Raw genomic sequence first — 21,121 nt, 5'->3', positions numbered from 1 at the left:
TCATTCATCACGGTCTTTCAGAGATGAGAAGACCTTCTCGACAAGTACCAATATCTAACTAAGAGCGGAGAGAAAAATCTGAAAGCTCCCGGACAACACTAGAATCACCTATATCATCGCTGTTATTGCTCTACCGAAGATACCCAGCTACAGAACTCCAATGAAGACCAATGAAGACAACTGATTTACCCCGCCACTCATATCGTCTCGCGGTCGAAAGCTAAAGAACTCAGTGGCGAGTATGCAGCGGGAGAAGTTATCTCTCCGGCTGACATGAGATGTCTTGGTGATGGCATGGCCTGCATACAAGGATAGAGGCTGGACTAATCACCAGGCGAGAAACAATCGATTTTAATCTCGAGGAGACTCCACGAGTTGACTACCACAATGCCTCTCTCCACCTAGGGTCGATACTACCATGGTACCACCAGTCATGTCTAGCAATTCAACTCTATTCAAAAACTAGAGCAATGAAGAATGAGCGCGTGACATGGAGCGGAGTCCTAAGATAGGTATTGTACGGAGTACTATTTCGAGTACTTCATTTTTGAGACTCATGTCTTACTAGAGAAACATCCCACATGTGAATGTGATGGTAGCAGCACTACTACTGTGGTAGGACTATCAGACCATTGAGTGATTGAGTTGAGCGCACACCACCAAGTTCAAGCCATCTCGTGTCTCACAAGGAAAAAAATCCTGCCCATCAAGTCTATGCGTCATACTCCAGAGACACGGAAAACGAGAAACTTTCTCTCAGACTCGGTCCGGCCAAAGGCTCCAATGAAGTGACCGCCGGGGGGTAATATAAGATCATATAAGGAGTTTTTCCGTGCTTCCATGGATGGTCGCCCGCCGGGGAATATTCTGCGAAACATGGCTAATGAAGGGGAGTATCGTGTTCGTAAAAAACACTACCAACAGACATGGATTATGACAGCTTTTTCTCTGTTGTCTCTTTTTGGTAAGTGATAAGTGAGTCCGGCTACGTTATTTTTAGTCGAATTTTCAAGGCCCTTCTAATCATTATTATTTAGTGTCCATTCTGGTGATAGTGGTGACATGCCTGCAGATAAAACCCAGCTGCCAACTCAAACCCGCGCACAATTCGAATTTACTTCGCAGACAAGGTCGCACTGCAGTTCCAGCCGACGCAGGTTCCCTCTTAAAGAAATGTCAAAGAGCGCAACTTGCAGCCGTTATCCCGAGCAAAATTCCTAGCCACCCGGTCGAAGATGGGTTATCGGCTCACTGCGCGTGTGGTCGGTGTCATGGACGTAATCCGACTGTCTCTTAATATCCCGCCTTATCAGCCTCTTTTTCCAGCCCAGCCTCTACCTAACTCCCGAACAGGCGATGCCATGCGATGCACCAAATGCGGGAGGGGCGGCGTTCTTGGTGGTACAAGACGGTGACATCGTGTTGACGGAGGACAATAATAATAACAACATGAGTTGCGGGGGTGAGCAAGAGACAGGCACAGACGCTAAGCAACCGGCGAGGTTTAGCGCATCCCAGCAAGTCCCAACCTCCCGTTTGTTCCTGCCAGCGCTAACGGGGACTTTGCCGTCGTTGCCCGACGCTGATTTGGCGCGGTGGAGTCCTGATAGTTGATAGATGAAAAAAATGTCTCACAACCCCGCTGGACGTGGCTCTTCGATTGTCCAGAATCGTCCCATCGTCATTCTCCGTAGGGCCTTTGGCTTTGGCATGTTGGGCTCCCGCTCGGACCTGCAGACCCTGGCCTTGGAAGATGTGGGTACGGAGTAGGTACGGGTTCGATTTCGCTGGCTATCTGTGTCTTCGATCGGTCCCGAACTCTCGCTTCTTTGTCTGTCTGTCTGCCATGCTTTCCGGTGGAGGAGGAGAAGTGAGACCTTATCCTTCCCCTCTCCATCTCAATCCGGCAGGTGAAATCCAGACCTCGCAGACCAATTGATTATGATCGACCAAGAAACTGGCATTAGGATCGCAACCGATCAGTCAGTCGAGTCACTAACGTGGCCATGCTTGGTTGAGAAAACTCGTCGGACGGGAATCCAATCGCCGATCAGCCCTAGCCAGACCAAGGAATTGATAGGCATACAGGAAGTACAGACCGAGTATTCCGTATCCTGGTGAGCTGTCTCTCCGCCACTTTGGTCAACAAAGCTCTTTCCATCTTCCTGAAGCGTCTTAGCGTGTGGTGGTAGAGCACGCGAGCAGGGGTCTTTTTAGGCTGGTCTTCTAAGACATGGGAAACCCTGATCCCTTCGGTTTTTCCCATCCCAAGAGCAACTAAATTAGTACCTGCTGAATTAGGTCCAAAGAAATCCGGTTCTCGAGTGTGATGGCCTTACCTTAGTTCTGTTTTCTTACCTGCCTGCCAAGGAACGCCTTTCGGTAGGGTCTCCAGATAAGGACGGATATGGATCAGTTCGGGGGATTCCGTGGATGGGAAGAAAGGGAAAAGCATGACGCATGCAGTCCGTCAGAACGGTGTTAAATAGAGACTTCCTGTCCACAGCATCCAACCGGGGGAATTCTCTCTGGGTCCTTTCTGTCCGGACATCCACACTCGTTTTGTGAGATTCGTGATACCATCGTTGTTGTTCTGCCGGGTTAGGGCTGTGTGTCCCCCGATATCTATTATAATCTTAATCCCCACTACTCGTTAATCTTGTCTGTTTGTCCGAGTCGAACCCATCGGTCGTTATGAAGTTCTACGCGGTTTCTGCCCTGGCCACCCTGGGCGCCTTGACCGGCGTGGCTGCTTCGCCAGCCAATGTGGTCTACCGACATCCGTGGATTGTCGAGAGAGGTGACCACGAGCCTCATCCTCCTCATACTCCCCCGGAGCATCATACTCCTACCTGGTGGCGCCCTCCTCCACCTCCCCATACCAAGCCGCCTCACACCAAGCCTCCTCATCCGACTTTGCCCCCGACTCTGCCGCCGGTGACTACCACTCCGTGCGAGACGGACACCGAGACGGAGCCTCCGGTGCCTACCTCTACTACTCCTTGCGAGACGGAGACGGAGACTGAGCCCCCTGTCCCAACTACTACTACTACTCCATGTGAGACCGAGACCGAGACCGAGACCGAGCCACCGGTGCCTACGAGCACGCCGTGTGAGACGGATACTCCCACTGAGCCTCCGGTCCCGACTACCACAACTCCATGCGAGACGGAGACAGAAACGGAGCCTCCTGTGCCAACCACTACTACTCCATGTGAAACTGACACTCCCACCGAGCCGCCTGTTCCTACGACTACAACTCCATGCGAGACGGAGACTGAACCCCCTGTCCCGACCACCACCACGCCCTGTGAGACGGAGACTGAACCGCCTGTTCCTACTACTACTACGCCATGCGAGACTGAAACTCCCACGGAACCCCCGGTGCCAACTACCACCACTCCATGTGAGACTGAGACTCCTACTGAGCCGCCGGTTCCTACCACGACCACCCCGTGCGAGACGGAGACTGAACCCCCTGTCCCCACTACTACCACGCCGTGCGAGACGGAGACACCTACCGAGCCTCCTACTCCCACCACCCCTTGTGAAACTGAGACGGAGACCAAGCCTCCAGTGCCTCCGACTGAGCCTCCTGTCCCAACCACTACGCCCTGCGAGACGGAGACGGAGACTCCCACCGAGCCTCCCAGCCCTACAACTCCATGCGAGACCGAGACTCCTACTGAGCCTCCTACTCCTACCACTCCATGTGAGACTGAGACCGAAACTAAGCCTCCGGTCCCTCCTACCGAGCCCCCAGTGCCCCCAACTACCACTCCCTGCGAGACCGAAACGGAGACTCAGCCTCCGGTCCCTCCCACCAACCCTCCCGTGGAGACCACTACTCCATGCGAGACTGAGACGGTGACTCCTCCCCCGGAGACTCACACGCCTCCTCCTCCTCCCCCTCCCCCGCCTCACACCGAGACCAAGACTCTTCCTCCTCCTCCTCCGGAGACTCACACCCCTCCCCCTCCCCAAACCGAAACCGAGACTCTTCCTCCCCCTCCTCCTCAGACCGAATCTCCTCCTCCCCCTCCTCCGGAAACCGTGACCCAGCCCATCCCCATCACCACCCCTGGATCCACCGTCGTGCCTCCAGTCCCAGGAACCACGCTGTCGACTTCCACCAAGCCGACTGGCGAGTCTCCCCAAGAACCATCCAAGACCCAGCCCGCCCCTCCCCCTCCCGAGGCCACGACCTCGACCTCTACTACCACGGAGCCGACGGCGCCCATCTTCACCGGCGCCGCGGCCCTCAAGAGCGTCGAGTCCACTTTCGCGGGGGTGATGGCTCTGGGTGCCATTATGATTATGATGTAGGATGGGTATCACTTACCTGGAAGTGAAACAAGAAGAGTGAGATGAGGTGAGATGAGATGGCTTAATGAAATGTTAATGTTTGATATTCATAGGTAATGAATGATTTATTGAGTGATGTGATGTGATGTTGATAATGGATCTATCTAGCTAGTCTTAGTTGGTCTTAGTCTGAGTATGTAGTCAATTGAATAAATTGAATGAATTGGATTGGATAACCTCTCGCAGGAATGTCCCAGATACTGGTCAAGATATCTCCGAGCAGCCGTCGACCTATCTGTAAGGGCGGGCTTGAGGAATGGGGAACCAAATGATATCATCGACACAATAACAGCGAGAAGTAGACCTGCAAGGAGTTAGAGATAAGCAAGGGGGCTTGTACAGGTATCTCCGATCGATCGAGAAGCAAGCGGTGTGGCGTTCTTAAATAGGGGATGGGATAGGGATAGGGATAGGGATAGGAGGGAAAACTCCCTTCTTCTCTACACCTCACCTCGCCTCACAACCCTCGATCGTGGACAATATCTCGTCCAACACACCTACCATGCTATTCTCCGCTTTGGAAATCATTCCCGTCCGGGTTGACTTCTCCGGCGTGTTTGTGCTCCTGTTCAGCTCGCTCTTGCTGGCGGTTACTTGCAGGACACGATACGCGTCGAGCATACCTCTAGTGAACGGCAAGAGACGATGGGAGATAACCTCGTTTAAAGCGCGGATGCGATTTGTCGCAGATGCCTCGAATATTATTAAGGCGGGGTTTGCGAAGGTATGTCCTATCTATCTATTTATTTATCCTTTGGGATAGTAGCTATCCATTGTCGGTGTTTCGTTGGAAATGGTCTGGTTGATAGTGTGGACAGTCGCCTAAGGCCTTCTATGCGGTCACAGATATGGGGACAGATCTGGTGCTCTCTCCTGATTATATCGGCGAGGTTCGAAATGACAGGAGGCTAGACGCGCATGAATATTCAGCGGAGGTAGGAGTGTGTCCTCTCGACTTAGTTGGATACTTGCTGGTAACATGACTAACGCGCATCGGGCAGAAATTCCATCGACAAATACCTGGATTCGAAGCCTTTGCTACTGAGTGGCTGCCGCCTAAGAAAAGCTTGGAATCATTCCTGTATGGCAAGCTTACGCCGGCGATTGGTAAGTGTACTCGGTTCTCACGGGTAGGGGAAGGGGGGCGCGATGATATGCCTCTGGGTATGATGTCAGAGCTAATGCAGAAATTGTATGGTGCAGGAAAATGCACAGGAATCCTCTCCTCGCACGCCGACACTCTCCTCCAACGTCTCTGGACCGACAACAAAGGTGAGGTAACGAACCAGCTCCCATCCTCTCACCTGTGTCACACAACCCTGCTAAGCATGACATATAGACTGGCACGAAATCCCACTTAAAGACACCATCCTCGAGCTAAACACCTGCATGGGCAGCCGGATCTTCCTCGGAGAAGACCTCTGCCAGAATCCTGCCTGGACTGAACTCGTCAAACGCAATGCCGTGAACGCATTCATCGCCGCCGATAAGCTCAACAGCTGGCCTAAGGCCCTTCGCCCATTCGTTCACTGGTTCCTGCCCTCCTGTCGCGTCCTGCGCGGCGATGTCCGAGAAGCAAGACAGTTTATCACCCCGGCGGTGCAGCAGCGTCGGGATAAGCAGGCAGCTCGACAGGCGCAAGGGAAGGCGCCGGATGAGTATTTCGACACGATCCAATGGATGGAGGAGGTGGCTGATGGACAGGATTATGATCCGGCGTTAGTTCAGCTGGCGCTTTCGATGGGGTCGACGCATACCATGACGGATCTGATGACGCAGGTGATGTTGAATCTGACGAAATACCCGGATCTTGTTGAACAGCTGAGGAGAGAGATTATCGCCGTGAAGACTGAGGAGGAATGGGGAAGACCCGCGCTTCGCAAGCTCATGCTCATGGATAGCGTGGTCAAGGAAACGCAGCGTCTCAAGCCGATTAGTAGAGGTGAGCTACACACCTACCATCTATCCATATCGCGGAATTGACGAAACTCGCAAAAATAGCGACAATGCGCCGTAAAGCCGGCGCCACCGTCCGTTTATCAGACGGACTCGAGATCCCCAAAAACACTACCTTCATCCTCTCCACCGAACACATGCTTAGCAACGCGGTATACCCACACGCAGACCAATTCGACGGATATCGCTTCTACAAACTCCGACAGGAGCCCAGGCAGGAGAATGCTCACCAACTCGTCGCGACGAGTAACGAGCATGTCGGGTTCGGACATGGATGCTACGCGTGTCCGGGTCGGTTCTTCGCCGACTCGGTCATGAAGGTCATGTTGTGTCATATTCTGCTTAAGTATGATTTCCGTTTGGCTGATGGGTCGAGTGCGGATTCGTTGGACTATGGTACGGCGTTGGTGTCGAATCCGATGGCGAAGTTGGTGATTAGGAGGCGTGAGGAGGAGATAGCATTATGATCGAAGAAAGGGTATAACTTAATGATCTAGATAGATTGCAATCCAACTATAGGAAATTGAGTTTCGACATGACAGGATTATAATCGGTTCTCACGCCGCAGGGGAGGCTATCATATGCTGTGAAATGCTGGGCAGTTTGCACTCCAGGCACCCATTTCACTCACAGTAATCTGTGACAGGCAATCTACATCTTCATCTGGAAAATATTACGAGTCAATTGTCTCTGTAGAGATTGAGGTCTCGTAAAACGATAGAATTTATCTGATAGATGTTAATGCCTGAGGCCGGAACTGCCAAGCCTCCTGGCTCTGGAAGACGGTTTCGTCAGCGACAAGACAATCTCCAGTGATCATCTGGATTATTCACAATCACTCTCCTTAAATCAACCGGCATACAGTATGGTTTGATGAAGTTATTACTATTCTAAGTTGAGCAGAAAAAAGAGTGTGGCCAGACTTTTGACCTATAGGTGTAGTTTTATTCGTTTTCGAATCTCTCATCTCTGTCGGCGCACAAGCAAGCAGAGAGCGAAAAATCCGTATAGATGGCCCCAGAACTTGGATAGTGACCGTGTTGCGGTACCATTCGAGCTTCAGGTTTCCTACATAAAAACCAATTTACCTTACTCTAGACCTCATTTTCTCCATATTAAGAATCAGACACAAACATCTACCAAGCTCTATTCTAGCATACACCCCTAAAAGAGATCCTCTCACTGGACCGGAAACCATTCTTTGGCCCTCAAGCCCATAACTAATCCGAGATAGGAATAGCGCAGTCTATCCCCGGCTTGGGTAATATCAGTTGCCGACATGACTTCTATCAAACAATCCGAACTGGCAATCGTAAGGAATACGAAATAAACTTTGCAACTTCTTGAGGTCGGGTTCCGCCAGTATCTTTACGAAGGAAGCATACATCAAAGCAACATGCTGATGTGGAAATAGTTCACCTGGGAAAATCAAACCGAGTTCAAACCAGCCACATTCAATAGCCGACTATTATCAGGTTAGACCAGACCAAACTAAATCATACCACATGCAATGTAAATCTGCAATACTTGCGAGGATACAGTTCACCTCGAACCCAGAAGAGGTACTTTCTCCGCGCTTCACCCCGGAACAAACGTGCAGATCCTAGACGGCTATTGAGTCTTGACCCACCGCGGCTTTCGAGGAGGTATCGGTTACGGAGATTTAGTCCGTCTGGAGAGGTGATGCTGTGGTTGTCGGGGTTTGAATGGCGGGTATTGATCTCGATGTAGATCTACATCATGGTCCTAGCTAAGTATACAAATAAGACCTGTGTGTTTGAAGGATAAATATACCACTTTTCAACGACCTTTTTCTCTATTCTCGTCCACTTCCCCCCCTCTCTCTTCTCCCCTCTTGCGATAGGTATCCTTGAAAACAACCAAAATGCCCAAACAAAAAGTCCTCCACCTCGGCGCCCCCATCAAATACAACCCAGACGTATACGCCCGTTTCAGCAGCACATTCGAGATCATCCAGCCCTCCGCATCCGAGCTATCTCGAGAGGCATTCAAGCGCGCCTTGCAAGAGCGCCGATGGGGTGACTTCCATGCCGTGTTCCGTCCGTTCTGGAATACCGGCGGCGAGATGGGGAATTGGGATCAGGAGTTGATTGATCTTCTTCCTGGCAGTGTGAAGGTTATGGCGAGTGCGGGGGCTGGGTATGATTGGGTTGATGTGAAGGGGTTGGCGAAAAGGAGTGAGTTTTCCTGGTTTTTCTTTCTTCTTCTTGGTTCTTCGGCTGTGGTAAGGGGAAGGAGGTGAGGAGGGAAGGGTTGGAGAGAAGATCGTTGGGATGAGGGGGAGGGAGAGTTAGGGCTAGACTAGTCATGCTCTTCAACTCTCTCTATACCTCTCCATCTATACCTACTTCTCCCCTCATCTTTCTCCATCCTTACCTTCACTCTACCGCTCCCATAACCATGACCCTTTACCTATTCTCTCCTATCATTCAACTCCCAGCCAGATATACGCTTACACTCAATCCTTCGCTCTATCATTACCGTCACTATACTCCTCTATCGCTTCCCTCCCCACCACATCCCTCAACAACACCACTAACATGAACAACCCCAAAGGAATAACATACTGCAACGGCGCCTCCGCATCCTCCGACTCCGTCTCCGACATGGCCCTAATCCTCATCCTCTCTACATTCCGCAACCTCCGGTGGTCCCATTCCGCCGCACACTCCCTCTCCCCCATCGCCTTCAACGACGCCCACAAAAGCTCTCCCCTGCAATCATTCAACCCACGGTCTCGCTCCCTGGGCATAATCGGCCTCGGCGCGATCGGGTACAGCATCGCCCAAAAAGCCCACGCGGCGTTCGGGATGACCATCCTCTACCACGATATCGTTCGCAAGTCCGCCTCGCTCGAAGAGAGCATCCACGCGCGCTACTTTGACAAGCTAGATGAGATGCTGGGGGTAGCGGATTGCGTGATCGTAGCGACGCCGTTTGCGGGGGAGACGTTGCTCACAGGGGAGCGGTTCTCTGCGTTTAAGCGCGGAGGACGGTTTGTGAATATTGCGCGCGGGTCGTTGGTCGATGAGGATGCTTTAGTGGCCGCGCTGGAGAGTGGACAGCTCAGTGCGGCGGGGTTGGATGTGCATGCGAATGAACCGTATGTGCATCCGAGGTTGGCGGGGAATTCGCGCGTGTTCATGGTCAGTCATAATGCGGGGGGCACGGTGGATACGCATGTGGGCTTTGAGAGGTTGGCGATGGAGAATATTGAGGCGTTTTTTAGGACGGGGAAGGCGTTGACGCCTGTGAATGCGCATTTGGTGGAGGAGCATGCGAGGGGGCAGGTGAGGAGTGTTTTGTAGTGGTATCTGGTTGGAAGAGAGGAAAGTAAAGTAGTAAAAGAAAGTAGGAATTTCATAACTATCATCAGGAATAGAAAGCTAATAAGTATAAGTATAAGTGTAAGTATAAGCAAAATGAACTCTCAGTATCGTTATCAGTGACATCCGCCTGCGACATCTACTGCTCCATACCTCTACTCTACCGTCTACCCTACCAAGAGAAGGTCTCCTCGTAGAGATCCATCGTCTGACTCCCCTGTTTCTCGCGCACTGTCTTCCGTACGTCGTCGCCCATGGCTCCCGGCCCGCAGACACTGACCGCCATGGCACCCACTTGCGTTGCTTTCTCACTCTCCAGGATGTGATCAAAGCACGGCTTGCCGAAGTTCAGGCTGATGGGGACGGTGGGCGGCACCGTATTCGACCAGGGGCTCTCGTCTGTCTTGAAGTCTTCCGTGCTGGTTTCCTTCAGCGTGACGTATATGTGGACCGAGAGGGAAAACTCGGGCATCGGAAAGTAGGAATGTTGTTTCTGCTCGTTGGGGACTTGAATAGCCGGGTGGTTGAGGAGGGTTGTCATCCACGGTTGGATCCATGTTAGATGATCTAAGACTGTCAGTAATCATATCGTGTCGATCATATGTTCAGACATACCTAGACTGCGAACCACCCAGACCAGACTCACTTTCCGAACGGCTGTTGACCGCGCTGCGAATCCGCTGACAAACTCCTGCATGTAACTCATAGGATGTGTGATCCCGATCCCGCCGGCGATCAAGACCACAGTCCCGTACGAGCTGAGCGAGTGCAGCCCACCTACAGAGTCAGTAATGCTTCAGTCTCTTAATTAATGCAAGTAGCATACCGAAAGGCCCCTCGGCAAGCGCTCGTGCCGTGAACTTCTCGTCCGGAGACTTGTTCACCTTCTCGACAAGCTTATGCGTAAACCCATCCCGTCGCTTGATCAAAAACGACATGACAGCCTGCTGAGGCTCTCCCAACAACGCATTCAAGGAATCGCCCGAGCCACGTTTCTGCAACATACCAGGCGGCTGGGACAGTTTCCACGCTACCGAGAAGGGATGCGAGGTCCACAGTCCCAGCGACGGAATGTATAGGTACATGTACTGACCAGCCTTGAATTGCCACGACCGCGCCATCGTCACGTCCACGCGGGCTACGTCTCCAGGAAGCAGCTCCACCGTGGCTCTCGTCATCTTCCGGCCAAAGTTGCGCCAGAGAATCAGGCCCAGTCGTCCGGCCCTCTGCATCCGAGTCAGTGACAATTCGCCTCTCTCGGTTTAAACACTCACATCTAATCCCCATAAGACCAGGGTCGCCAACAAAACCCATTGTTGAGCAAGACCCTGGAGATGGTACCACAGCCCCACGAAAGCCATGATTGCCAGCACAATATGTAGGTGTAAGAAAGCCTCGTAGAAGGCATGTCGGACGGGTGAAGGGGACTGGATGAGGATTGCGACGAATGCGATGAGCGCCTGCAAGTCAGTTAGCGCTGGCACGTGTGCCGACAGCGAAAATACTTACAACCAACCCGGCGACAAAGAATGGAGTGTGCCAGATGATGTAGGTAATTTTGGACATTCCTTCTGCTTCACTTAGTATTGTCCAAGTCTCAGCACTCGAGAACATCTCCCACTCACCCTCTTGCGCCTTGCCGACCACCACACAGATCACATGCAGGATCCCGCCTGCAACCATGAGCCGTCCGATCCACCGATGCATGAGGTTGAACGTGTCGAAAGGAAGTCCCAACAGCCAAATCAACGGGTTGTTTCGCCCGGCCGTCAGAACCAGCGCCGGCGAGTTCATCACGGCCAAGTGGCCGCCCGCGTACTTCAGCTGGTACATCATCTCGTCGTACTTGGCCCACCAGTCAATCAAGGCGAAGAAGAAGATCAGGTTCAGTGCGATATAGCCCAGCAATAGCAATGTCTCCAATCTTAGCGGGACCACGCCCATGTGAAAGGTATCCAGCACGCGAAACTCGCGGCTGTGACGGGTGGTAAATAGTGGCGCATAGAGGATATGTTTCTTGACGAAGGCAGATAATCGAGAGGAACGGACGAATCGTGACTGGTCCTTCTTTTCGAGAGCCTCCTGCCGGCGTCGCCTATGCCGTAGTCGAATGATGGAACGGCCTATGAACAGGGCAAAAAACACGCCGCCCAGCACGTATAACGGTGTCGCCAAAGCCGGGTTCATCGGCGGGTGGTGTTTGGGATTGCGGTGCGCCCCCGGCTTTAGCAGCTCTACGCCCATGATCTCAAGCCTTTGGGACCAGTTTCGGTGGGATCCTCAAGTAAAGGAGAAAAAGGAGACACGTAAAAGGAGCTAGAAGCCACACACATCCGCTTCAACTTGGCGGTGTTGTCCGAGCCACTGGGAAGAGTTCGGAGAGGTTGGCGACACGCATCTAAGAGAAGGAAGAGAATAAGAGGCGCAACCTGTCAAACATTCGAAAATAATATAGGAAATCCCACTTGGTAATGACGTGCCCCATACAGTTTTATTATATATTCTAGGGATGCGTCATCCACTCCCTGACAGTCCCGAGCTTGTGAACAGCTTGCCCCAGGCGAGGACTGGGGCGAACTGCTTGCCAAGTTTTTTTTCTTCTCATGTTTATTCCATACAAGTGGAAGGCCACGGCAACCGGGCGCATGCGATGGAGGAGAATGTGGGGAAATGATGTGTTGGAATGTGAGGGATGCAGTCATGGACTTGTCTCGATCCCGGTGGGTGTTATCTCGACGCGGCTAGGGAAATCAGCAAGATTCGTATACGTTGTGGCAGGGTGCCCGAGTTCTGACGATCCTCTGTGAGCATAGAGCGGTAGACCTGAGTGGATGTGGTTGAAACGTCGCCTAGGACTGAACGCGATGAAACAGCAGCGCCGGAAACGGAAAAAGGGGAGCAAAAAACCATCCGCCAAACCCGAAGCATCCACCGTTGTCGCGTGGGATCTAATGCGTCATTAGAGACATCGAACTAGTTTCTCTCTCTCAGTTGAATTCGAAATGGATCATAACTCTCAAGTCAGACAGTAGCTCGCCATCACAGGGTGTCAATCCTATCCGACCCCGTATACATCCCTTGATTCGGCATTCCTGTGTCCGGCTCGAAGATCGTCCAGGTGAAAGACCACATGAGCCTCTGTCTCGATTGAAAAATCAAGTTAATGGGCTTAGTGTGCACTGGTGACTATGTGAGTCGCTAGATAATTCGTAGGAATTCATCATGGGACGGACGTCATCACCTCGATGAACAATGGATTGCGCAAGTCGCCTTAACACGCCTCTCGTCCATACAACATCGCAAAGACAAAACAAGGTTAAAGATATTGTTGCATCCCAGGGCCAACCGGTGATGCAGGGGCATATCAGACTGCCAAGAGCCCATTGCAACGTTACGGTGTCTGATCGAAGGTCAAGGTTTTCCTCGGGGAGAAGCAGACCGAAGGGCAGTTACTGGCTTCAGCCGGTGGAGAAACGAGAACTGGCCGTTCCGGCCTGATCCTGAGTCGCCCATGGTCGGGGTCAATCTCAATACTACCGTGCCTTTCTATCGATGGGCTGCCGATGGGAAACCCTCTCACTCAAATTTAAGCTTCATTGCGGACAATGGCCATCTCCACCTAGTTCCCTTTTAACTTTTCTTTCTAGATTTGACATATTAGCCACTCCTGATAGCCGACAAACGGGTCAACTCTAATGGCTTACCCTTGCGATGGCGTGTTTAACTTTCACCGATCTAAAAGTCGGTTGCAAACCTTCCACCAAGTCAGCGTAAACGACCGTATCCGGCCAGGCTCATTCTTCTGTAGAAACCGGCAACTCTTCCCTCAAAAAGGGTTAATCTGATCTCTTTCCGTAACCATGGCTCTGAAACTCGCGTGGGAGAAACCGTCTGTTGCGGCTTTGTGTCCACGCCTTTGAGAAAACGAGGGCCAGAACAAGGGCCTAGAACTTGAGGCCTGGCATTTTAACTGCATGCAGCGCTAGGTCGAGATTCGAAGCAGGCCCACTGCGTGGAGCACGATGGAACAAATAAACAGGACAGGCCTTCCGTAAGGGATTCTAGTCAGGGTCAATCAGGAGTCGTGAGGTCAGTAAGGAAAGAAAAAAATCATCAAGTGGAGCAAGTGAACCAGAGACATAGCAAAGTGGCAGTAATTGTCAACTGTGCATCTTGACATCACATTATTAGTCTATAACAGGTAATTCACCAGACAAGAGATGTTGGATCCTGATCCGACTTGATATTGAGACCTGGAGGGAAGATACATAACAGGCCAATAGCATAACCATAACGCCATTCCGAGGAAATAGTCAATCGCCAATCTCATGTTCCATCGTCCACCGAAACCTGGCTTTTCCAAACAAGCACGGTTTATCCCACATGATGTATAGCAGAATGTAGCTAAATAGATACTAATAACAATTCGTAGTAAAACAGGAAAATAAGTACTTGCCCTTTTTCGGGTCTTTTTCGGGTGACTATGTGTCAATCTTGTCAGGTACTGTGGGGCGCGAGTCAAGGCTTTCGTGCGCAATGTCATCATTGCCCAAAGCAGCCTGTAGATTCTTCGTCGGTGGAAGATCTGCCTTGAAATCTCTCGATCGTTTCGACGATCTCTTCTTCTTGGTTTGCTTCCTCGCCTTGCTCCTTTCTTCCTGTATGCAAGAATAATCGGTGACGTCAACGCCTGCACCATGGCACAGAGAAGTGCATTCGGATTCAATGACCTTGACAAGGTTGGCAGTGAAACCGTAGAAGGCGGGGTTGTAGGCATTACGAGCCCAGTACATCAGCTCGGATGCCACACGGCCCAGGTTCGGAATGGATTGCGTTGGGATTTGCTTGACCGGCTCCTCGTCATCCGCCTCATCGGAAGAAGACAGTGCCTTGGAGACGGGGGACGACGGGGAGGATGAGTCCGAGGAAAATAGATAATCGGTATCAGAGGCAAGAACATGGAGTAGATGATAGACCGCCGCGAAGCCCACCAAGGTCAGCTCCACCGGGTCCAGGGGCAATTTGTTGAACCAGCTCGTGGCCTTCTCGACGGTGAACGACGCGGGGAGTGAGGTGTCGCCTGTAGAGCGTGCAGTGAAAACGGCGGCGATCATAGCGCAGCGAACGGCGATCGTGATTTCCTCACGAACAGATACAGGAAGCGAGGAATCGAGAAACTTGAAGGTTTGGTTGGACTTATTCTTGCCCTTCTCTTTCGGTAGAGCGGAAAGGACCGATCCGATGTTAGCCACGCGATCCTGCTCGAAGAACACGGCCTTCATCACGAGAGCACGGGTATGAGCCGCCGACGGCTGAGGGGCCACGTCCAGAGCGAGTTTGATCTTGGCCTTGAAGATAGTGCGACTCTTCTTCGCGTCAGGTCCGCCAGAGCTCGCCTCGAAATAATTGAGCAGCGCACGTTGCAGGAGGTGACTCGACCACCACGCAGCCAGCGCGTCCAAAGAGGACTGAATGGCGGGGTCTTCTTCCACCACGTCCAGAAGGGCCTCGTCGTCGTCGGTTCCTTCCTGTGTGGGGCGGCTCCAGGTGAGATTGGCGGCTCTTTGAACGACGCTGTCGGTCATGACAACCTCGCAATCAAGCTTCAATAAAGCCGCCAGGTGACTAGGAAGAGCATCGGGGTCATCCTTCGGCAAAGAAGCATTCATTTCTCGAGCGAGATCCCACTGATACCGTGCCAGGCTACGAGCGACCTCGTTGGACGTATTGAAAGTCCACGAACCAGGAACTCCAACACGCCACATCAAAATGCGGCAATGCAAGGCCTTCAGCATCATTCTCATTGGGCTTCTAGGCAGGGTGCCTGCGGCAAAGATTGTAAGAACGAGGCGGCTCTTGCTAATTTCGGCATCACCACCAGCAAGTTGAGCGTCAATGGCAATGTCCCAGGTTTTCACTCGGCCTCTCTCATCGTCCTCAGTAACGCCCGTGGCCCAGGAGTACAACTGCCATCCCATAAAACACCGAAGAACATATTCGAAGCACCGCGAAGTGACCACGTACCACTCATGGAAGAACGTGTGGCGCGGCACGCCGACTTGCTGGATGCTCGTGAGCCAGGCTTGGCGTCGGTAGTCGCTCGAGGACATGGTGGCGTCGGACTTGGGAGCCGTCTTCGGCGTGAGATTCTGTCGGCTTTGGCCCGAGTTGAAGAGATAAACGAATACCACAAATGCACTTCCGACGACCAGCGTGGCAAGAACAAGGAAATGAGAGACGGCCCGAGCATGCCAAGAGTACCAAAAGCTCCGAAGAGGGTCTGCCCAGGGGGCATTGGAGGGCAACTGAAGATGTTTGAGCAGATTGATGGGGACGGCCAGAAGGCCTTTGGCGGAAGATTCCGTGTCCTTCTCGCTATTCAGGCCCTCCACAATCATCAGACCGGCAAGAGCTCCGAGCATGTATTTATTAGGATAATGAGACCGTTTACGTCCTCCAACAGACGCCGAATTACCGTTGTTGTTGCTAGGGTACTGGATGTACGACTGCGACCATGCATCGTCTTTTGGCGGCGCGGCACGCATGCGTTTGAAGGCATCGGGAACCTTCATAAGACCTTCGGAAGGATAGCTGGAGCTCGGAGAGTGATCGCTAGGAGAGTCTTCCACATGTGAAAACACGCTGGGAGAAGAACTGGCGCCAGACTCCGTTGATACGGTATAGTTACTCGGCGATGAAACGGATGCTGCCGAAGTCAGGGTCTGATCGACCGCCTTATCAGCCTGGCGCAGGCGGTTCTTCAACGCAGTGTTCTCGTCCTCCAGGCGCTTGTTTCGGATCTCCAGGTGTCGGATATACTCTGTCGCTTTAGACAAGATGGATGCCTTGTTCAGTTTGCTGGCGGGGGTCACGCCCTCAGCATCGTCGTCCTCGACCAGATTACCGTTTGCGTTCTTCGAGCCCCTCAGGCTCGGAACACTGTCTCGGAGTTCAGCGATCTTCTCGTTCAAGTTGGCGCGATACCTCTTCTCGATCACATTGTGTGCTCGTTTCTTAGCCGGCATTTTCTTGCCATTCGGAAGAACAGCGCCGCTAACCGTCGAACCGTCGTCATCGCTACCTGACTTGCGCTTGCGGTTGATGGCGCGTTCAAGCGACATGGGGGAATTGGAAGTCGTCGAGTTTGCAGACAGGAAATCTGCCCCGCCAATCGACGATCGGGCCTGCGGGAGCCCCTCTCCAGAATCCTGGCCCATGAAGGAATCGAAGGGGAAGTTGCCGCAGTCCAGCGACACGTCGGGAGAGAAGTCGCTCTTGGGGAACATGTCGACGCTTTGCTGTCCAACCGATGCATTGGGCGAGGTGAAAGGAAAGTCAAGAGGCGACTGGGATAGCTCCTTGGCAGATTCGGTGAAGGCGTTATCGTCCCATCTCATCCACTGCGTCCAGTCCTGACTCGAGTCGTCCGAGCCGGATTTGGGAAAGGACATGGATTCTGAACGAGACTCACGTCTGTCGGGGGAGAAAAGCTGGAAATCACTACCCATGTTGGGCATAGCCATGGTGTCCAGCGGCCTGGGTATGGACCATCAAGGCACACTGGCCAGGAGAAGGGAAGGCAAGATGATGTCGCAGCGAATTCCCGCACGAGTGTGATGGTTGGCGGGATTTGAGAAATTTTGCCGTTCTAGACAGGACAGAAGGTCAACGATGATAATAACCAAACATACAGGACCACTCTGGATTGATGATGCAGATGAAGTCACGTCTCAGCGTACCTGGCGAGATGAGAAAGGAAGAAAGTCGAAGACCGGGCTAGGTGGGCTTGGTTGTAAGGTGACTGATGATCAACCAGAACCGAGTGCGCTAAGGAGGCTAAAAGTCGAACTGTGGAGTAAGGTTTAGGCGTCTACCCGTCTCCTTAGGAAAGGAAAATGCTGCTCTATTTTTCGCGTGGCAAATTCCAAGATGGCAAAAGAACGAAAAGGAGATGAATGATTGACCGGCGTGGGAGGAGAGCTGAAGGAATTGTCAGGGATAATTCCGGGCATGGTCTTCAAAGGCTGCAAGGGGCAGCAGAGGGGGAAAAGATTACCTGATTGCTAAGATCTTATCAGAACTTGTTGGGCGGTTGGGTCAAACGAGCGCCGTGGTTCAGTCTGTTCACATGGAACGGGAAGAACCCACAGTTAATTCCGCACCTTCCGCCTGGGAATATTTTGGGAATGAAGAGGAATAGTGAGGGTCACAACAGAAAAGACAGCAGAGAGATAACAGGGGCAAGGGACGTGTGCAAATGTGCAAGTGTGGATGAAGGAGGGAGGGGGGTGGGATGATTGGAGTTTGGGGGGGGAAGGAAGATGCATGGCAGGCAGTCGATGGCTGCAACGGACGTCGTTCCAGAGGCAGAATGGAAGGGAGCCTCGGGCATCTCTCGGCGGCAGAACGTCGTATGATCGCGGGTCTCGATTTCCGGCAAGCCGACTGGCCTGGAGCTGCCTGGTATTGTCACGACGGTGACGATGGATGGGGCGGATTTGGGTGGATTTAGGCAGAAGTTGACGCCTGGTATGGTCATTCAGGGTAAGATACACTCCGCCTACAGAAACCAATCAAAGTGGAGACTGCTGCCAGATCCCGTGACATCACGGGGCGACAGACAAACAAGACAAACTTGGCAACTCTCGAGCTGGAGGTCTTCTACTGTGCTTCTACCCTTCACAATCCAGATGGAACGGCATTGCGGAATACGGATATTACTCGGGACTATCATTGATACTCTCAAATACACCCATTTGACTCATTAGTATTCATAAATGCATATATGAATGACTCGCCGGCTGCTCTGGTGCTGCATGCAACTTCAAATATATACAACGTAACCCTGAGTGATGCAAAGGCCATGAATGTGCGTGGCCTTGGACTTCGAACAGTGTCCTTTTCACCACTGCCTTCTTGGTGATGCTTTCATTGAGAGCATTCGCCGACACCACAGACTAACTCCGTACGGTGACATTTAATCTCCTCTCCACGTCATCGACTCCATTTTCCGACGTAACCTGCAGAGGTGGAGTGTGCAATGAACACGCGGATCATTTCTCCCAACCGCTCTTAAGACCCCAGACATCCAGACTAACGCTAGTGTCTTCACCAAGACCCTCCGCAGAAACTGTCAACGTATCCAGAGGGGCGGTAGGGAAGAATGTCATAGTTCCTCCCTGGACCCCCTGCTCGAGAAAGACCTCGAAGACCGACCGATCAATCACCCCACCAAAGCTGAACGATCCGCCATCCAAGGACGAGACGGTGGTGTTGAAAATGGATGTGAAGTCGGCATTGTCCGCGCTGGTGAACCCATGAGTACCCGCTCGATTGATCCAGAAGCGACCGGTGTCGAGAACCACTCCGCCATCGAGATACTCGCCCGACGCGGACGAGGTGAAGTTGAAGTTTACCTTCCCAGCCGGGTCGGTCGCCACGATACCGTCGATAGTCACGTTGAATGAGATCGCGTTGGACGACACGTCGGTGAACTTCACGCTTGCCTCGTCATTCCCGAAACTCTCTTCAGCGAGTCGCCCCCCTCTTACGGGCGAGAGATCTTCGAAAGGAGCCTGAGTGACGGTCCACCTTCCATCGAGATTGATAAGGGTATGCACTCGTGGCAAGCCAGTGGAGCTTCTCCATCCCTCAAGCGGGCCAGTGGGGACCTTGTCGGTGTAGTCCCAATTGCTGGCCCAGATGATCGAGACGGGAGATGTTGCTGAAAGACCAGAGTACCACTGCGCGGCGTAATTGTCTTTGGCGAAATCATACAGAGTTTCGTGCTCATCTTCGGTCGTGAAGTGCGTTCCGTTGAAATCACCGACCAGATAGTAAGTGCCCGATCCGCCAAGCGGGGCTCCGGGATTGACCGAGATAAACAGCACGTGTTTGCTATCTTCGCCCGACGTCTGGTCCACGGAAAATTTGACCAGGTTTGGACATTCAAATTGCGTTCCCGGCAGGCCGGGCTGTGTGAAGTTCGAGGCATGAGCCCAGTCCCGGAGATTGGGCGACGTGTAAAAGCCAATGACCAGGTCCTCGGCGTATGCGATGGCCATGACCCAGTTCTGGGTTTCGGCATGCCAAGTCACCTGAGGGTCGCGGAATTGTTTCGATGTGCTGTTGATAACCGGATTACGCTGATATTTGGTGAACCTGTAGCCGCCATCCGTGGAATACGCAATGTGTTGTGTCTCGGAGTCCTGTGTATCCACGGTGTAGATGGCGACCACGCCATCGGTTTGATTCGGAAAAAACCCGGACGTGTTTTCGCTGTCTACCACTGCTGACCCTGAGAAGATACCCTCGTCGGGGCTGCTAGGAGATATAGCGATGGGTTGGTTTGTCCAGTGGTACAAATCTTGGCTGGTCGCATGGCCCCAGTGCTGATTACCCGCCACCGGCTCGAAAGGGTTGTCTGGTTTTGTCAGATACCGACTTTATTACATGTCGAGGAACAGAACTCACATTGATAGTACAGGTGATATGTCCCCCGTTGACTGTCAAAGAAAAGACCATTTGGATCGTTCATGAAATTGCTAGGAGGAGAGAAATGGACCTGAGGCCGAAGACTTCCAGAGTAATCGGCTGCCCGCGCAATCCCCAGCAGGGAAGACAAAACCAACGACTGGAAGAACATTTTGCAAATCTGTTTTTGGATGCTCAACTCAACTCTGTGCACCCCCTCCGGGGAGGTGCTATTTATGTGCCATCCCTTCACATCCCGGAATGAACCTTGTACCACGGAGGGGCTTGGTCAGACCGAAAGCCTGCTACGTTATTGGCAACAGGACGAATGGAGCAAGCCCAGAATCAAATGTGGATGTCGGTCCGACCTACGATTTAGACGAAAAGACTCTTTTGCTCGTACGTCCTAGTTGTTTGTCCTAGGGCGGGGTTGAAGATACCCACTATCTCACCATGATGCCATTCGCAGAACCATGATCTTGCGAGATGGTCTGTTTTTAATGGCACGACATATCGGAAACCCATACTGCTTCCTCATGATTTGTGCTACCTGAAGCTACCTGAAGCAATCTGAAGCCATGTGAGAGAAATCACCATAGACCTCGAGACATCGCGACTCTGCAACATGATGTGAATCGCGTGGGGGATGTGCTCGCTTGGCACCGAAGTCCGGAGGAGAGCTCGGGGTTTTGTCGGTGTATCCGCAAACCCGGCTACCCCACGACCTCTCATCGGCTACTCCAGAGGGGTTTCGGAGGATTTACTTTCTACAGACCTGCCCAGAGGGGCATAAAGCTCAACTAACATGAGATAGCATGGAATTAGTGCTATGAAGTGTCCAGAAGAACCACACGAGTGACATCATCGGTCCTCCGCCTACTCAGTTCTAGGCTGCTACAGCTAGCACACCGACACAAACATCATGCAATGTATTAAATGCCTCATCGCAGTCCGAGGAATCTCCTGTCGACCGAATGGCC

At 52.4% G+C, this 21,121-nt stretch overlaps 6 protein-coding genes across 6 annotated transcripts; 3 read left to right on the top strand and 3 right to left on the bottom strand.

Annotated features, from left to right (window-relative positions):
- Positions 1 to 2,694: 2,694 nt before the first annotated feature.
- LDX57_008295 (uncharacterized protein) lies at positions 2,695 to 4,326 on the top strand (the record flags this gene model as incomplete). Its single annotated transcript, XM_046090018.1, has 1 exon — positions 2,695 to 4,326. One exon carries the CDS (start codon positions 2,695 to 2,697, stop codon positions 4,324 to 4,326), a length of 1,632 nt encoding a protein of 543 aa, XP_045945990.1.
- A 541-nt stretch (positions 4,327 to 4,867) lies between these two features.
- LDX57_008294 (cytochrome P450) lies at positions 4,868 to 6,788 on the top strand (the record flags this gene model as incomplete). The annotated part of the gene is made up of 6 exons (XM_046090017.1): positions 4,868 to 5,089; positions 5,184 to 5,300; positions 5,367 to 5,472; positions 5,569 to 5,637; positions 5,705 to 6,307; positions 6,367 to 6,788. 6 exons carry the CDS (start codon positions 4,868 to 4,870, stop codon positions 6,786 to 6,788), a joined length of 1,539 nt encoding a protein of 512 aa, XP_045945989.1.
- A 1,418-nt stretch (positions 6,789 to 8,206) lies between these two features.
- On the top strand, positions 8,207 to 9,650 carry LDX57_008293 (D-mandelate dehydrogenase-like dehydrogenase; the record flags this gene model as incomplete). Its single annotated transcript, XM_046090016.1, has 2 exons — positions 8,207 to 8,519; positions 8,899 to 9,650. The coding sequence occupies 2 exons, from the start codon at positions 8,207 to 8,209 to the stop codon at positions 9,648 to 9,650; spliced, it is 1,065 nt and encodes a 354-aa protein (XP_045945988.1).
- Positions 9,651 to 9,840: 190 nt separating this feature from the next.
- Positions 9,841 to 11,912, bottom strand: LDX57_008292 (ferric reductase family protein; the record flags this gene model as incomplete). The annotated part of the gene is made up of 6 exons (XM_046090015.1): positions 9,841 to 10,235; positions 10,284 to 10,445; positions 10,495 to 10,894; positions 10,943 to 11,128; positions 11,178 to 11,239; positions 11,294 to 11,912. 6 exons carry the CDS (start codon positions 11,910 to 11,912, stop codon positions 9,841 to 9,843), a joined length of 1,824 nt encoding a protein of 607 aa, XP_045945987.1.
- Positions 11,913 to 14,149: 2,237 nt separating this feature from the next.
- On the bottom strand, positions 14,150 to 17,191 carry LDX57_008291 (basic helix-loop-helix domain-containing protein; the record flags this gene model as incomplete). The annotated part of the gene is made up of 1 exon (XM_046090014.1): positions 14,150 to 17,191. One exon carries the CDS (start codon positions 17,189 to 17,191, stop codon positions 14,150 to 14,152), a length of 3,042 nt encoding a protein of 1,013 aa, XP_045945986.1.
- A 1,530-nt stretch (positions 17,192 to 18,721) lies between these two features.
- INV1 (Invertase) lies at positions 18,722 to 20,313 on the bottom strand (the record flags this gene model as incomplete). The annotated part of the gene is made up of 2 exons (XM_046090013.1): positions 18,722 to 20,091; positions 20,142 to 20,313. The coding sequence occupies 2 exons, from the start codon at positions 20,311 to 20,313 to the stop codon at positions 18,722 to 18,724; spliced, it is 1,542 nt and encodes a 513-aa protein (XP_045945985.1).
- Positions 20,314 to 21,121: the final 808 nt, after the last annotated feature.

This window comes from Aspergillus melleus, assembly GCF_016097325.1.
Source record: "Aspergillus melleus strain CBS 546.65 chromosome Unknown contig4, whole genome shotgun sequence".
NCBI classification, from domain to species: Eukaryota; Fungi; Ascomycota; class Eurotiomycetes; order Eurotiales; family Aspergillaceae; genus Aspergillus; species Aspergillus melleus.
This window is presented reverse-complemented; position numbering and strand designations above follow the sequence as displayed.